This window comes from Pinus tabuliformis, chromosome 7 (genome assembly GCF_031772625.1).
Source record: "Pinus tabuliformis cultivar Carrire ecotype Pingquan chromosome 7, CPIR1, whole genome shotgun sequence".
NCBI classification, from domain to species: domain Eukaryota; kingdom Viridiplantae; phylum Streptophyta; class Pinopsida; order Pinales; family Pinaceae; genus Pinus; species Pinus tabuliformis.
In genome coordinates, this window is record NC_142293.1 from 1,110,797,323 (window position 1) to 1,110,816,050 (window position 18,728).

General features: G+C 38.6%; 1 protein-coding gene across 1 annotated transcript; it reads left to right on the forward strand.

The window, feature by feature from the left end:
- Nucleotides 1–1,166: 1,166 nt before the first annotated feature.
- On the forward strand, nucleotides 1,167–2,737 carry LOC149251425 (uncharacterized). The gene is made up of 2 exons (XM_089459435.1): nucleotides 1,167–1,838; nucleotides 2,165–2,737. Exons 1-2 carry the CDS (start codon nucleotides 1,484–1,486, stop codon nucleotides 2,281–2,283), a joined length of 474 nt encoding a protein of 157 aa, XP_089315561.1. The 5' UTR covers nucleotides 1,167–1,483; the 3' UTR covers nucleotides 2,284–2,737.
- Nucleotides 2,738–18,728: the final 15,991 nt, after the last annotated feature.

The following is an 18,728-nucleotide window of genomic DNA, read 5'->3' on the forward strand; positions in this document are numbered from 1 at the left end:
CTTTATCGGGACCAATAGTGCTCTGCCATGTGGCCCCCTGGAGGAGAGAGAAAGGGCCCGCCTGCCCTTGGTTTTTCGCTGCCATCCTTTGTAAAATTGTTTTCAGCCCTCCTGGCGCTTTACCACTCACATATCACAAATCGCGATATCACAACTTTTTGGAGTTGTAAACTTGTCGGCGCGCCAATTCGCCAATCATCGATGTGCGATGCCTTGGACCTGCTGGTCGTCGATATGCCTGGACCCAAAAACCCCTGCGATATCAGCGATCGTTGATCATTGATATGTTGATATCTCTTGACTGCCAGGACCTCCGATCTGCGATATCGGCGATCGCTTGATTGCTGATCTCACTGCCCTCCTTTGCTACTGCTAGAAACTCCGATTGTGATTTGCGATGAACCTTACCCTTGGTCTTTTTCTCTTTGTTTTCTCGCTTTTAAAGGGTAGCTTCAATCTGCTTTATCTTTTGATCCAAAAATCCATTTTTGGACTTCCATGTACTGTTGGAAAGCTTATTCCGAGCACTATCCAGTGGAGAGGGTCTGATTTTGCTTTGAAAACTTTTGCGCCTTAGAAAATGGCTGCAAACTTTTCATTTCTTTTGTCTTCTTATACAACTAAAACTCTGTTTTCGGAAAATTACAACAATAACCATATTATTAAATATAAATATTATATAAAATAAATTTCAACGCACAAAATAAAACCCCTATATAAAAATTTAAAAATGTAGATTCCTCTTATTTATTTAAAATAAAAACATATAAATAATCGAGAACCCAAATTAATTTACCTTCATATTCTCTTTACCATTACGAATTCAACGATAAGTCAAGTACTCAAATTTGAAAATACTTGATAATGTTGTGAAACCCACACAATCCACGAGGTTCAATGTATATATCACCAATTCAGCTTAACTCAATTCTTACCTTTAACATGGGTCCTCTAATCTTTATCCATCCTACCCATGTTGACATGGCCTCGAATCTTTATCTCTGAACCAAACAAAACAATTTATTTATTTCTGAAGGCACTCTCCTGTCCTCTTCTTCTTTGTCCTCAGGGAGGTTGTTCAATGACAAAGTAGCTAATCAATTTTAATTTTGTTTTCGCATTCATTCTCATGCCTCTCGCTCCCACGGAAATGACAGCTCATGAGTTTTTTTATTTTTGTGATGATAAAGAGGTGAGGGTGCTTGTACACTAGCGACAGGCATATGAATATAATATGACCCTACACCCACCGGTCTACAGCTGTTTACATCCCATTTTATATTCCATTGTAATATAAAATTGAAAACGCATGGAAAGGAGCAGTAGTTGCAGAGGGCTGCTGAGCAGTATTGTGCTTATCTGTCTCTTCGGGCAGTTGAGGTTACAAAAAAAACCAGTGAGGTGGCTATTGAACAAAATTTGTTATTTGTTATTGTTATGATTAATTGAGGAGGAGGTGGAGTGAGGGCTGGCATCACTGGAAATGGCAGAAGAGGAGGAAACCAAGGCATCATCATCTTCATCTTTTTCCATTAGGAGCAGGAAAAGGAAATCCAGTGAAGAAAATGAAAGCAGTGGGTCAAAATCCTGCTCCCTTGATGATGACCATGACCACCTAAAATCCTCAAGGGAAAAGAAGAAGAAGATTGCTAACTGGAAGTTGGCTTGCTATTTGGAAAATGAGTACATGACAAACGGCACTTTACTGGGCAGGAGAATAATAGAGCAGCAGCACCACCACCAGGATTGCAGAAATGGCAACAGGCCACTGGTCTTGGAGGTTCCTCTTCCAGATACTCATGAGGAAATCAGAAAGCAGCCGCAGAAGGAGAAACAAGGTATTGTTATTTATTCCACTATTATGGAATTTCTCTGCTCTGACGATCTTCATCTACCTGGAATTGTTAACCCTACTCAACTTGTTGCCTGGATGGGATTAGATTGGATTGGAGTGGATTCTAATGGATGATTTACAGAAACATTTCAGTTCAATTTTGACATGCGTTGTCCAGAGGCTGTTGTGCCATGTTAGGGCTCATTAATTGTTTTAGGTCGTAGAAAATGTAAATGTAATTGTTTTAGGGTTTTCTTGGGTTCACTTGAAGTCTAGTGGTGTCTGTCAATGTGGCCAACCTCTTTTTTTTTTTTTTTGACAAGTAAACAGGGTGTCTGGAGAATGGAAAATGGATGGATGGGTGCAGAGTATACTCATTAATAGGGTGTTTGTTATTTGCACTAATGCATATTAAGTCAGACCTTTCTCTGCAATTGTATAATGAATGAACGACATTGATTGTTTTCTGGCCTAGAAACTAGGGATTTCAAAACTATGATTGTCATATCTTAACTGAACAGTTTCGATTGAACTGTTCTTATGCAATTTGTTAGTATCAGCCATAGTGTGAGAACTTTATATTCCCTCGATATGAATGAGGGGTTCAGGCTTTTGATGGTGCCGCTACCGTTTATTTGAAGCAAACAACTAGCGAGTAACATGCGAGTCTCAGCCATACCACCATCTCTTTCGACGCACTCTGCACATGAATGCACCAACGTCTTCCGGTCACATTGAGCAACGTGGGAAGGCCGTATTTTTCCTCCGTGTATGGAGGCCCTGTTATGGTTATAGTTAGGTGTCCATTGTCCATTTTAGAGAATGTTAATGTTAACTATTACAAGGAAGCCATTAGTAAATTTAGTCAATATAAGTCTATTGATGTCATTTTCATTTTTTAAATGCCATTTGTTATTGCTATTCACTGCCATTTGCAATTTGCAATTTGTTATTTTATCATGATTTCATTTGTTATTTGATTTTGATAATTTGTATGGTAATTTCACTGAAAATACAAACATGGAGACATGGAGATTTAGAGATGCAAGATAGTTAATATGGAGACATGGAGATTTAGAGATGCAAGATAGTTAATATCTATATAATTACAGAAGAGATATTGACTGGCCTCCCACTAGTGTCATGGATTTTGCTTGTTGGAAGAGAGATTCCCACTAGTGTCATCGATTTTGGATTTCTCTTGTTGGAAGAGAGATTCCCACTAGTGTCATGGATTTTGCTTGTTGGAAGAGAGATTTGGATGGGGTTTCGATTCTCAGGAAAGTAGAGAAAGGGAACATAGATGGGCACTGACTGAACTGTTCAATGGACTTTGAAGTGAATGAAATCTGAGATTGTAGAGGACAGGAAGACGATGAAGCAGCACATTTTTGAAACTTAAAATTTGATGGGATACTGGAAATAAGATAATAACTGATATAATATGTTGAGCCAGAGCCAGAGGGCACTTTTGTGGAGCATAAAAGATCCAGTTAGGATGTCCTCAGATATTTTTGGTTGTAATTAAAATCTGCTGCATGTGCATAACTGGAGATTGATACTACTGGAAATGGAAATCTAGGTGATGGCGATGGCTAAAGAGTAGCAGCCATCTGAGATAGTTTGGTCATGGATTTTTGAACTGAAATGCTTGAAAGCAATATGAATTGTGTCATAGATATCCTGTCTTAAAGGAGCTTTGCAGATTAGATTCGAGGAAGAACCAGGCCAGATTAGTCCTTTTTTTTTAATTTCAGACAAAACACACACGCACATCTAAAGTTTGCAGATTAGGTTCGAGGAAGAACTAGGCCAGATTAGTCCCTTTTTTTTTAATTTCAGACGAGCCACAAACGCACATGTAAAGTTCAAAATCATTCTGATTGAAGTGATACTGAAGATAGGTTCAATCTTGTGCTTATTGGTCTGGAATCTGTCTTGCAACTTATGAATTATTCCACAAAATCATTCTGATTGAAGTGATATTGAAGATAGGTTCAATCTTGCGCTTCTTGGTTTCTGGAATCTGTCTTGCAACTTATGAATAAGTCCACAAACTTGGTCATTTTGAGAAGCCATGAATACTGATATTTGAAACCTAAGTAAGCTAGTGCGTTGGTTATTTTGAGAAGCCATGAATACTCATATCTGGAGCCTAAGTCAGCTAGTGCATGCTTTGAAAAGAAAAATCCCAATGCAATTTAAAAAAAAAAAACATTATTTGCATCTAAGTTTGATCAAGATAATTTAGCAAATTCCATTTACAAATATATTTTAACTTCAAATTGGATGCAAAAAATGTCAAATTGAATGTCAAGACTAGTGCACTTCAAACTGGTCACAGCAGTGCATGAATTCCAAGGCAATCTGAATCTGCTAGGTACTGTACGGATCTGCTGCCCCCAACTGTGGGGAAAACTGACCGAGCAACCATGTAAAATTCTTAATTTTTCAGCTTCTATCTTTGTAAATGGAAGTACTGTTGCACTAAGTGGTGCTGTTTGTTAGTTTTTGCACTGCGTAAAGTTCAGTTCTTCATTGCTTTGGAAATTTAGTGTTCTAGCATATGGAGTTGCTACTATTGCAAAATTTAGTAAGGTTCAGGTTAGGTCCGGATAATGATATCCGGATTATGGATAGTAAGTTGAGGTTTGGATTATGGATATTCCATTGAAGTCTCCCTTGAAATATATTCATATATAATTGATGAGTTTATTGCTTAATCTCTCTCTTATGGACATGATCAATTATTGCTTAATCTCTCCCTCCCTTATGGACATGATAAGTGGATCTTTGAGGCTATTTCAACTATTGTTCACAGTTCTTTTAAATATGACACTTCTTCCTATCTTGGTATCTCTGTTAACCGTTCCCTGTCAGAAACTTTTCATAGGTTTAATGTTCGTCTTTTTCTCGGGTATTGAGAAGGTGAAAACAAATTCTTTTCTATGAGATCAATAGGCTTTAAAGGTAATCAGGATTGTCACAACTCCAGAAAATGGCTGTTTTTTTGCTATTATAAGCTTGATAGATTTTTTTTGGATAACAGTTCAACTTCAGTGTGCTTTATGAATATTTGTCTTTTTGCTATTTTTGCTATTATAAGCTTGATAGATCTTTTTTGGATAACAGTTCAGTGTGCTTTATGATTATTTGTCTTTTTGCTATTATAAGCTTGATAGATCTTTTTTGGATAACATCCAGTGTGCTATATGTAAAGGCAGAATTCGAACTCTTATTTTTATATCAGGTTGTCTCATTACTGCAGATGTAATTTTGGTGTACTGCTGTTGTCTCATTTCTTGAGATGTAATTTTGGTGTACTGCTTTAATACAAAATGAATTTCAGGGAAAAAAGGTCAGATGGAAATAGAAATTTCAGTGAAAAATGGTATTTTCTAAGATGTAAATAGACTTAAATAGAGAATGAAATCCTTCAAAATAGACTTAAATAGAGAATGAAATCCTTCAAAATAGACTTAAATAGAGAATGAAATCCTTCAAAATTATTGACAGGCTCTTGAATTCAGAAAATTACAAAAAGGGTCTTAGAATTATAAATTTATACAGATATTCTCAAATATATGGTAAGGTGTGGATGTTTGAAGAATCATTTGCCATTTCAATCAGATTAGAAAATTTTAAGCCCAGATTTAAAGACCTTCTAGAGGGATCCAATCCATAAAGATGCAAACCTTCATCAAATTGACATTGTATTCATGTGTTATTTTAATTGCTTTGAAATCTTTGATAATAGGATTGGTTGCATGACACATTTTTGGTTTTTAAAATAATATAAAATTAATTTTATTTTACTCATATAAAATGTTTTTGTAATTTGCTGGGCACTTTTCTTTAATATAGAAAAAAACGATTTAATTCCCCCCTGTAGTTTTAACTTACTATCATATCTTTTTAATCAGAGCACAAGTAGTAGTAGTAATTTTAAATCTTATTTGTCTAATAAGAACATAGTTATCATATGTTTTTAATCAGAGCACAATTTTAAATCTTGTTTGTCTAATAAGAACATAGTAATCAGAGCACAATTTTAAATCTTATTTGTCTAATAAGAACATAGTAGTAGTAATTTTAAATTATAGGTAAGATTAGTTTTAAATCTTATGTGTTTAATCATATTGGAACACAAGTGAGATATTTATGGTCTATTAGAATATATAAAAGAAAAGAAAAATACCATAACGAACATGGAATCACACACCTTTATACTAAGATGCAGAAAGTGCGACCCTATGTAATGAAGTTCTCCAAACGCTGCATATTCTGTTCTAAATTAGCATGGCTACAGTTATTTTGACAAAGAAATACAATATCCTCTTTATATGGCTCTCACACTTTTGTAACTTCCAACAAGTCTCATGTATATTCAAATGAGTGAATAAACGAGAGGAACCTGTACGTCTGGTATGAGAATATTCTTGGTATATTAAGAATTGAGACTTCACTCTGCCATATTTCTAGACGGGTTGCCAAACAAATCCAAGTTCAATTTTAAATAAAAAAAATTTGAAATTTAATCGAAGTTCAATTTTAAATAAAAAAATCGAAATAAATTTCAATAAAAAAATTCAAAATAAATTTCAAATTGGTTTTGGTTTTAAATAAAATATTTAAATAGATATACATATATAAAAAAAAGTTGTAAAACGTGACAATAAATTTCAAATTGGGTTTGGTTTTAAATAATATATATATTCAAATTGGGTTTGGTTTTAAATAATATATATATCTATATATATGTAGTTACAAGTTGATTGGATAATTGGGTTTGGTTTTCAAATTGGGTTTTGTTTTAAATAAAATATTTAAATACATATATATATATATAAATAAAGAAGTTGTAAATGTCACAATAAATTTCAAATTGGGTTTGGTTTTAAATTTTATATATATATAGTTACACGTTGATTGGATAAGTTGATCGGATCTCGGATATATATAACTAAACTATGGTGGTTGGGAAAAATATTGTTATGATTAAGCCATCAATCTTTCCCTTAGGTTTATAATGATCATTAAAAACATCAAATTTTCATTAAAAACAAAATCCAAACAAAATTTAATGTTTTCAAATTTTCATTAAAAACAAAATTCAATAAAATTCAAACAAAATTCAATGTTTTCAATTCAATATCTTTTTGGGTGATCTTAGATCTAATGATACATTTTTAATTTAATATCTTTCAATAAAATTCAAACAAAATTCAATGTTTTCAAATTTTCATTAAAAACAAAATTCAATATCTTTTTTCAAATTTTCATTAAAAACAAAATTCAATAAAATTCAAACAAAATTTAATAAAATTCAAACAAAATTTAATAAAATTCAAACAAAATTCAATGTTTTCAAATTTTCATTAAAAACAAAATTCAATATCTTTTTGGGTGATCTTAGATCTAATGATCTTACATTTTTAATTCAATATCTTTCAATAAAATTCAAATTTTTAATTCAATATCTTTCAATAAAATTCAAACAAAATTCAATGTTTTCAAATTTTCATTAAAAACAAAATTCAATATTTTTTTGGGTGATCTTAGATCTAATGATCTTACATTTTTAATCTTACATTTTTAATTCAATATCTTTTTAGGTGATCTTAGATCTAATGATCTTAAATTCAATGTTTTCAAATTTTCATTAAAAACAAAATTCAATATCTTTTTGGGTGATCTTAGATCTAATGATCTTACATTTTTAATTCAATATCTTTTTGGGTGATCTTACATCTAATGATCTTAGATGTAATGAGGGTGGTTTGGAAAAATATTGTTATCATTAAGCCATTAATCTCTCCCTTAGGGTTTCATTAAAAACATTTGAGAATAAATAAAATAAAATTCAATATCTTTTTGTAATGAGGGTGGTTTGGAAAAATATTGTTATCATTAAGCCATTAATCTCTCCCTTAGGGTTTCATTAAAAACATTTGAGAATAAATAAAATAAAATTCAATATCTTTTTGGGTGATCTATTTGAGAATAAATAAAATAAAATTCAATATCTTTTTGGGTGATCTTAGATCTAGAGATCTTAGATGTAATGAGGGTTGTTGGGAAAATTATTGTTATCATTAAGTCATTAATCTCTCCCTTAGGGTTTCATTAGAAACATTTGAGAATAAATAAAATTCAATATTTTTTTGAGAATGAATAAAATTCAATATTTTTTATCTTTCCCTTCTGCGTTCAAATTTTCATTAAAAACATTTGAGAATAAACACAATTCTTTCATTAAAAACATTTGAGAATAAATAAAATTCAATATCTTTTATCATTTCCTTATGCTTTCAAATTTTCATTAAAAGAATATTGTTATGATTAAGCCATTAATCTCTCCCTTAAGTTTTCATTAAAAACATTTGAGAATAAATAAAATTCAATATCTTGTATCTTTCCCTTAGGCTTTCAAATTTTCATAAAAACATTTGAGAATAAATAATTCAATATCTTGTATCTTTCCCTTAGGCTTTCAAATTTTCATTAAAAACATTTGAGAATAAATAAAATTCAATATCTTTTATTTTTCCCTTATGCTTTCAAATTTTCATTTTCGTTAAAAACATTTGAGAATATATAAAATTCAATATCTTTTATCTTTCCCTTATGCTTTCAAATTTTCATTTTCATTCAAAACGTTTGAGAATATATAAAATTCAATATCTTTTATCTTTTCCTTATGCTTTCAAATTTTCATTAAAAACATTTGAGAATATATAAAATTCAATATCTTTTATCTTTTCCTTATACTTTTGTTGGCTTATATGGGCTTGGCCCAGGTTCAGAAGAATTATTTAGACAAACAAATCCCGCAGCTATTGGCCCTTTTGGCAACAACTTGCGAAGTGTGAACTGAGGTCTCACCCGAGGTAGTAGGGGAGGGTGCTGGAACCAGGTTTCCGCACCCTGGGGATGTCTTGGATGTGAGTTGGGGCTCGTGCAATGCTCTGCAGCATCGCACTGTGCCAGATCCGCGTAGATCGGAATACCCTTATCGCACTTATTTCAGATTGAATCACTTATTACTAGTTTGATCTAGTTAAAGCGGTCTTTAAGAAAACATTTATTACTTTTGGTTACTTCTTGCATCAAGATTAACCCAATTCATATGTATTCAACCGTAGCAAATGCATAAATCATAACAATTCATTTATCATAAAAGAGTAAAGTCGCAATTAACACAGAATTCAGAAGAAACTTATCTTTATTACCAATCCTCAACAATACCTCCAGATCCACCTTGCGCACTCAGCGCAGGGGTCTGCGCACAGCGGCAGAGTCTCTACCTTTTATCCTACTCCCTTGACTTGGACTTACCATTGCTTTTAGACTATTCACCCATTACATGTTAGGACTAAAAACCAAAAGTGAACAGCCTTTCCCTCATAGAGCCTCGCTCTATTTATACTTTCCTTTTATCGCGGGTCGGCTCTATTACTATTTCTTTACATTATTTTCGGGCGGACTACCTTTTGACTCAACCTACTATAGCTCGCGCTTCGCGCTTTCCACGGAGACTTTTACCCTAATATTACCCAAAATTCTGGGCTTCGCACCCCATACTCATTCCGCGGGGCTTTCGCTACCCAATAGTCCCCCAACACAATCATCGTGACTCATCCCGAGTCATTGAACTGGTTTGTCTATCTTTGTGCGGAGGTTGTTAACATACTCATTCTGCGGGGCTTTCGCTACCCAATAGTCCCCCAACACAATCATTGTGACTCATCTCAAGTCACTGAACTGGTTCGTCTATCTTTGCGCGGAGGTCGGTTAACAACTTCAATGCGTCGCTGGTACTAGCAGCAAATTCTTCTGTCATGCGCTGCATCTGTTCCACCTGTGGTGCCGATATTTCTGCCCCTGTCTCGGCTATCTCCATCCTAGCACATTTGGCCTTCATGTGTGCTACCTTATGCTCTATGGTGGTTGAAACTGCAAATGCCTCGTCCAACCATGGTTGGATATGAGCTTTCACCACTGCTTCCTTCTGTCTCACGGCTTCGGCTTGGATTTTCATGTCCTGCACCTCCCTCATCTTAGCCAACCGTTGCGGGATAGCAACGGTCTGCATGGTTCCCCGGAGCTGATCGTAGGCGTGCTGAAGTTCCTGGGCCTCTGCTTCCAACCTGCGGAGTGTGGGATCTTCCTGAAGGACAGTGAGCATATCAATCGATTGAGTTAGCAACTCGGTACATTCTTCGAGTGACCGTGCAAGCATTGCACACCCCATATCAATAATGTTCTTACGCTGTACTACGACCTCTGGGGGCGTTGGTGGTGGGACCTGCAATTTCAACTCGACGATCTGCGCGCTGAGTTCGAGCTGCAGTCATGCGGCCTCCTCTTTTGTCCTTCAGAACTTCGTAGCCAACGTGTGAATTTGTGCTTCAACAGGCAAGTCCCCTGTAATATCTAACGCTTGAGCACTCAAACAGTTTTCCGCTACTACCTTTTCCATCTGCTGTTTTTTTGTGACTGCTTCATCGCGTTGGAGCCGTAGCTTTTCAATATTAATTTTTTGCTCTTGGAGTATCTGGTCGATGTGGCCGGCGCTTGCACGAAGTTCAATTGTGGTGCTGTCGTGGAGTTGTTGCAAACTATTGCGTGGGAGTGCAGCCATGTTCAGTCCCAAATCGGTAAGTCATTCTAGTATTGCTTGGTCTTCCGTTTGGTTGGTAACTAATGCGCCTGTCGGAATCGGAGTAGACTGAGCAACCTGGGCTCTGAGAAATGGTTCTGTAGCTGTCATACCAGAGGCTTCTGTAGAAACGCTAGGGCCTACCTGCGCAATTCTTGATCCCAATTCGCGTAACTGTGTCCGGAGCTCCCCCAACACAATGTGCTGCTCCAACATAGCCTCATCGATTGCCTCCCGAGTAACTTCGCGAACGATGTTTTCAATGTCATTTAGATTGCCCTCCGTTAGGGTGGTAACTTCATTGTCGGTCTTAGATGCTTTTGCTTTCTTTCGTGCCTTTGGTCGCTCTGGTGTGGTTGAGCACTTTAGTGGGGTACTCGTAGTAGTGGACAACATATCCGTTGCGGTCGGCTGAGCGGTTTCCTTCTGAGTGCCTTTGTCCTTTGCTGGGGTCTGCGCCCCTGGTATTGGTTTGTTTGTTGCTACGAGTTTTGCCTCTCGCGCTGCCTTAACTTCTGCAGCATATTGTTCATTCCTCTTTTGTTGTGCGACGCGCTTGGCTGCCTCTTATTGTTTCTGAATAGCAGCCTCATCTCGTTCCACTGCCACGGGTCCTCGCCAAGCCGCAGGCCAAGCCTCGACAATCTTGTGAACAACGTCATTAGTGACAATGAACTGGAGAGGGGTCCATGTTTGGGCTAGGTCCTTCCGCGCCCGGATGTAGACATGATGCATATCTTCTTTGAATTCCGCAATGTGCTTTATACTCTCATTTAAGCGTGGTAAGTCATAGATCCACTGACGCACATTTGCATCCATCAATACCCAAAAGATCTCATCCCCCGAATTCTGCTTGCGTCCTTGGTTGCCCAGAGGGACGCATATTGCGTGGCTTCCGGCCATTCCGGGGTTAAAACAGGAAACTGGTTGTCTTCAGGCAACTTAGTAGCGACCAGCATGAGAGACAGTAGCGACCAACATGAGAGACAGTAGCAGCCACACATAATAGAACGTCTTGCCTTCTTCCTGGACTTCGCGACAATTGGCAAGAAATTCTTCACAAAGAAACTGTGACCAATTGAATTGTACACCAGCGACACATTCTTCAGCCAGTGTGATAACTACGGCGGAGACCTCGGAGCTCCGACATTTCATCATTACTTTTCCTGCCAGCAACTTAGTGGCTACCCAGACTGTGTCATCGGAGATACTGTCAATGACGTACCCTCGTGGTCCCTTAGCGAGCTTATACGTCTTCTTTAGTCGTTCTATCATTCCTACATCGTTACTTTTGGCCGTAATTTCCCGAGGGTTCCGTTCGGCGCAGGGTAGATGCGAGACCCGGTGAACAAGTTTTGCTGTGATACGGACGGGTTTACTGACCCATAGTGTATCTTCGTGCACTAGACAGAGCAACTGCTTGATGACTAACATAGTAATAGGGGGTCGGAGAAAGTGCGGAATTGCCAGGAGACAAAGTAATCCAGCTTCGTCCACCTTTTGTAGCCACTTCTTTGGCTGTAGAGTTGTCACCATGCCTTCTATCTTGTGGTCCATTAAGGCATCTGTCGCTAGATGGGGAAATTTTGTTCGAACTGCAAGGTCGCAATCGTCAAATTTCATCGTCGCGACACGGCCAACCACCGAGTTTTCCACTGGGACGTCTTTCGGGAGAGAGGGGGTAGTGATTGTATTGTTGAATTCATCCAGGTTTGTGGGTACCTTGTTCGTCCCCTTGCTTGGAGGCATATACTTGGGTCGTCGCATTGGCTGTACAGGGTCCTCCTCAGGGATGTCCTCTTCGACCCTTGTGGGAGACTCTTCTGTTTCTTCCTCGCTATCGATGATAACAGTTTTACCTTTTTCCTTCATTATGGACTTGCCAACCTACAGGTGTCGTGACGACTGTCGAACTGATTCTGGAAGTGGAGGTTTCTTCTTGGTCTTCGGCGTCCGGGGGGATTTAGAATGTTCTGCTTCCTGCGGCGACTCTAGCTGTGGACTAATGGTGGTAGGCCTTTGAGCTTTCAAGATGACATCTTTGTAATGCTGCGGCACTGCCTGAAACCACGAACTGTTTTCAACTTCCTCGTTGCTCATGATGTAGGCAATACAGACCGATTCTCTTGCCGGATAGTACGATGTGGTGGTGTGACCTTTACTTTGTTTATATATCGATGGAACTTGGAAACTGGCGGCGTGTTTTCGTGGTAGCTCATAAATGTGACTTGGGTGGTTATGCTTGTGCCTTACTGACCCGCCGCCCGCTTCAAGGTGCTTTAAATGCGCCATCATACCATGAGCAGTATCTTCAATAGTCACTTTCCATCTTTCCTTTGCAGCAGCGAATCCCCAAGGACGCAGATGTGGTTTCTGCAAGGAGTCGGTGGTCGAATCGCGCCACTGTACAACAACCTATTTTATAGTCGCGCACCCTCTTCCAACTGCTTGGGGTGCTGGGACTGATCCGTCGACGGATAGTCAGAAGGGCGAACCCTTCCCGTGGGTCCTCTGATTCCCCATTGACTCGGGTCGTGAGCACCCGAGATGTCCTCTTGCTTCTATTATGGAATTATGGTGTGCGCGCCCCTGTGGCTTCTGGTGCAGCCTTATCAAGGTAGGAAAGCCAACCATGTTGGTTTCCTTGGGAAATTCCTTTTCGTCATCTAGGGCGGCCACTTCTAATTGAATTTTCTAGATGGCGTTATCCAACTTCATACTGTGGTCATGGATTTGGGCCTCAGTTTGTTCCAACTCATCAAGTCGTCGTTTTGCACGCTGAATGGCAGCCCACAACTATTGAACCTTGTCGCGGACGCCATCTCTGGTGGGAGAAGCTATGCTTATAGTGGCTGATTGGGCCGTAGGGAGGAGGTTCCCTCTAGCCTGATGATCCTGTGGTCCACTCTGGTCTGTTTGAGGTGTCGGTCGTCCGCCATACACCCGTATTCTTCGTGCTATCGTTTTATGCCAACTTAATCACCGCGCATATCTTCCGATTCGGAGTCGAAACCTTCTCTTGTATCTGAGCTTCCCTAATCCTTCTATCAGTGCGCGCACCCTGTCTGCCAATGCACTAGGCTGTTCCTGTACTACACATGTGAGCTGGTTTTCAGTGGTCGTTTCCTGCTCTTCCGAGTGGTGTCTTTCTTCACATTGTACTGATCGAGTCACCCTATTACAGTTGAGTGTTGTAACTTCTTGCAATCGATTCTGCCAACGCTCCGCATCTTGCTCAGAATCGATAGTGTAGATACTCTCACGTTCTGATGAGGTTCTTCTATTGTCGTTGTAATGCATCTGACTGGGGTTCTACGCCATTATCTGATAAATGCAATCTAGTTCATCATTATTTTCCTCGTCGCGAACAGGTTCTGTGTAGCGCTCCCCTTCCACTGGGTTCAGTGGAACCACTATGTGAAGTGACTTCGTTTCGAAAGTCATCGTGTGCCTTTTCAAGTTGATGATTCCTTTCATATCGATGGCCCAATCAATCTCGAGCAAAGCAGGGTAAGGATTTCTATCATCGATAAGCTCTATGACTTCGAAATCGGTCTGGATTGTTACACCATCGATATCCACCGCCACCCCTTGCAATTGACCCATTGGTAATATTTTTTGCTAGTTGGCCATTCGTAGTTGAATCGGGGACCATTACAGTACGGGCTTGCCTATATGCTCCCAAGTTTGCTTAGGTAGTATATTTGCATCTGAGCCTAAATCCAGGATGACTTGATCCATTTCATAGTCTCCTATCTGTGCCATCATTCTCATTTCTCGTCCAGTGCGTAGAGCATGTTGTCCTATCCTCCGGACCACCTGGGGTTCGCTGAATTCGGCGCTCCTGGTAATCAATTCCTGTAACCCTTGGACAACCTTCTGATTCCGCAGCAATTTCATGCATGCATCAAGAAAGGAAGTGATCATGTAGGGGTCCACTTTGGCTTCCATTTGGTCCTTCCCACCTGAGGTAGTGGCATTCGCGAAGCTCAGCTGTTCTTCGTTTGGCCTTGCCCTTCCCTGCTTTGGTTATGCAGTATGGTTCCCCATAGGCGGGTTGCCTCGCTCCCTACCTTTGTTCCTTTCTACTGTTGCGTCGCTCCTTTGTACCATATTTATACTAGTGTCTTCTTCGTGGGGTTCCGCACGCATCATCTGGACATCCTGGGTTGGCGGAGGTTGAAGCACCCCTCTCTTGTTCAATTGGGCAAGCAAGGTTGGACAATCTACCAATTCGTGATCGAACTGTTCGCAATAAGGACATGAGATCCTAGTTGGGTTAGTGCATTCGCGAGTGTAGTGTCCTTGTTCACCACAATTATAACAAGTTATCTGTCCGCGACCTCGGCCGGGTCCCCATCCTCTTCCCCGACCTCATCCTTGAAATCCTCCTCGTGTTTCAGCCTGTACTCGGTAGGCTGGGGTCTGTTCCATCATTAAGTCATAACTTCGACACGTTCGCTCATCGTGTCCTACTGATCGACAAAAATTGCAATACAACTGCTGTGAGGTTTGGGTATACTTCTGTAATAGATGACAGTTATCTGTTGCATGTTTCCCTCCCACCTGGAAAATCGTGCACCAGAGCGCAGGCATGGCATTTGGTCCTGTTTGGACTTCCACTTTTAATGGCATTGGGCCTCCCCCTGCCAGATAGTTTGCGAAGACCGGGCAATGGTCTTTGTCGTGTGCATGGCTTTTGCATTCAATACATCATGCCTCCGACTGTACCCCTAATCGAGGCCTTCTTCCTTGATTCAAGCTTTGTACTTCAAACTCAAGTTCTGAAGTTGCGCGTGGAGTTGCTGAACTCCCAACCCTGGGTCTGGTATCGGGGTCGCGTATAACCTCATTGCTGTCCCTAGTTCCTTGCCCTGGGTTGAGATCTTCTATTGTGACAGAGCCGTCCTCAGATGTGGTGTTAACGACGCCACAAACCATGCGCAATGCTGTCTGTTGGTCAACATCATATTAGCCTCACGAATAGTACTATTTAATCTTTGGTCCAGATCCCATGGCGTTTCTCCCAGCAACATTGCTATTTCTTTGAACCCAATGATCGACTGGTTCTCAAAATTTGGTCGGTCAAACTCCTTATTAAGCGCATCCTCTATAGCTGCTAGTCCTTCATTCGGACGGTCGCTTGAGTGTTTTATGTACCATGTTAGCACGCGGTCTTGGAGTGCACTGACCAACATAACCTTTTTGATGTTTTCATCTGTTATACTTTGCGCGTCCCACATGGAGTTTATCACAAACCAGTACCGGCTTGGATATTCATTTCCTATACCTTGAAAGGTCGATAACTTGACTGCGATCGCCATCCCTGTTCTAGGAGGTGGTGTGGATGGACGCGACGTGGGTGATGGGGGCGATGGCGTAGATGGAGGTGGTATCAGTGGAAGGCGTTTTGTAATCAATCGGACTGCGCTTCTGGGCGAGAACCTAGCGAGATATTCCTTGCTTTTCCGTGAGATAGAAATCAAAGGACTGTTCCTTGCTCCTCCCGTTCCTCGGTAACCTCTTCCACTCCGTGTTACCCCAGACATTAATGTATGCGCATAATCTGTTTTTCGCACAATAACATCTTAATCCAAGTGTTTAATGACTTGATGTACCGACTCCGCCGTCCTTGGAGAAATTGCCTTTCCGCTTCATTGTAGATTACAGTGGTATCTACTGCGAATTCAGTGATAAATCCCCCAATGATTCAATCTACCCAATGATCGACTGCGCGCGCGAGTTTGTCTTCAATGGCTTCTAGTTTATGCACCAGTTCTAGGGTCCACACTATCGGTTGGTCTAATCTACACCTTCCCACACTATCAGCTAACTTTGCGATCCACGCATATAACTCTATCGGGAATGTTACAAAGAAGATCTCATGTATGTCTATGAGGATGTAGCGATCCAACCACTGTTCCTCTGATATCCGTGAGTTCCTGTTTTCCTGAACCCCCGAACTCGTGGAGCTTCAGATCCCACGAATCTTTGAGCTCTTTCTTTGTAGGATTCCAGTGTTCCCACATTAGACACCCCTTAGGTAGATCTTGGATTCGACAACGGAACCATTTGTTGGCTTATATGGGCTTGACTTAGGTTTGAAAGAATTATTTAGGCAAACAAATCCCGCAGCTACCGGCCCTTTCGGCAACAGCCCATGAAGCGTCGACTGAGGTCTCACCCGAGGTAGCAGGGGAGGGTGCTGGAACCATGTTTCCGCACCCTGGGGATGTCTTGGATGTGGGTTGGGACTCGCACGCTGTTCTGCAGCCTCGTGCTGCACCAGATCCGCGCAGATCGGAATACCCTTATCGCGCTTATTTCAGATTGAATCACTTATTACTGGTTTGATCTAGTTAAAGTGGTCTTTAAGCAGACATTTATTACTCTTGGTTACTTCGCACATCAAGATTAACCCAGTTCACATGTATTCAACCATAGCGAACGCAGAAATCATAACAGTTAATTTATCATAAAAGAGTAAAGTCGCAATTAACACAAAATTCAGAAGAAACTTATCTTTATTACCAATCTTCAACAATACCTCCAGATCCACCTTGCACACTCAGCTGCAGGGGTCTGCACACACAGTTGCGGACTTTCCAGGCCTCTGTGCACACAGCTGCAGAGCCTCTACCTTCTATCCTACTCCCTCGACTCGGACTTACAACTGCTCTCAGAGTATTCACCCATTATATGTTAGGACTAAAAACCAAAACTGAACTGCCTTTCCCTCATAGAGCCTCGCTCTATTTATACTTTCCCTTGGCCTGTGATCCCGCCCGGGCCGACTCTATTACTATTTCTTTACATTATTTTCGAGCGGACTATCCTTTGACTCAACCTACTATAGCTCGCGCTCTGTATTTTCCACGAAGTCTTTTACCTTAATATTACCCAAAATTCCGGGGTTCGCACCCCATGCTCGTTCCGCGAGGCTTTCGCTGTCCAACAGCACTCAAATTTTCATTAAAAACATTAGAGAATAAACAAAACTCAATATCTTCTTAAATGATCTTAGGCTTTCATTAAAAACATTTGAGAATAAATAAAATTCAATATCTTTTATCTTTCCTATATGCTTTCAAATTTTCGTTAAAAATATTTGAGAATAAACAAAATTCAATATTTTTTTTTGGATGATCTGAGATGTAATGAGAGCCATCGGGAAAAGTATTGTTATGATTAAGCCATCAATCTCTCCCTTAGACTTTCATTTCATTTACCCAAAATATTGTTATGATTAAGCCATCAATCTCTCAGGGTTTCATTTCATTTACCCATAATATTGTTATGATTAAGCCATCCCTTAGGCTTTCATTTAAATCTAAAACATTTGAGAATAAATAAAATTCAATCTTTTATTATTATGTCATCCCTTAGGCTTTCATTAAAAAATATTTGAGAACAAATAAAATTAAATCTTTTATTATTATGTCATTAAAACATTTGAGAATTAAACAAAAATTTATATCTTTTGTTATAATGTCAAAAAGCTAGTTAAATAAATGGTATAAAAACATTTAAGAATAAACGAAATTCAATATCTTTTATTATTATTTCAAAAAGCTAGTTAAATAAATTGTACAAATATTAAATATTAAAACAAAAGTATTTTATAATATAAAAACATTTAAGAATAAACAAAATTCAATATTTTTTATTATTATTTCAAAAAGCTAATTAATAAATTGTACAAATATTAAATATTAAAATAAAATTATTTATAAAAACATTCGAGAATAAACAAAATTCAATATCTTCTATTATTATTATGTATTATGTCAAAAAGCTAGTTAAATAAATTCTACAAATATTTTATATTTTACATTTATAAAAATAAAAATATTTTATATTTCAAAATAAATAAATATATACAACTAACCTTACTATCAAATAAAAAGTATTTTATATTTCAAAATAAATAAATATTTTATATTTCAAAATAAATAAATATGTACAAGAAATCTTATTATCCAATATTTGCAAAAGTTAAGGCAATTAAGTGGTATATGGGTGAAGTGTATCCCATGGTTATCCGATATTTTCAAAAGTTAAGGCAATTAAGTGGTATATGAGTGAAGTGTCTCAAGTTACATGAGCAAAAATTGAAAATGTTTGCATTTTTATTGAGTGGACCCCTTTAATGTATCAAAGGAAAAATATTTTATATTTTAAAATAAATAAATATGACCACCAATCTTATTGAGTGGACTTTTTCACTGTATT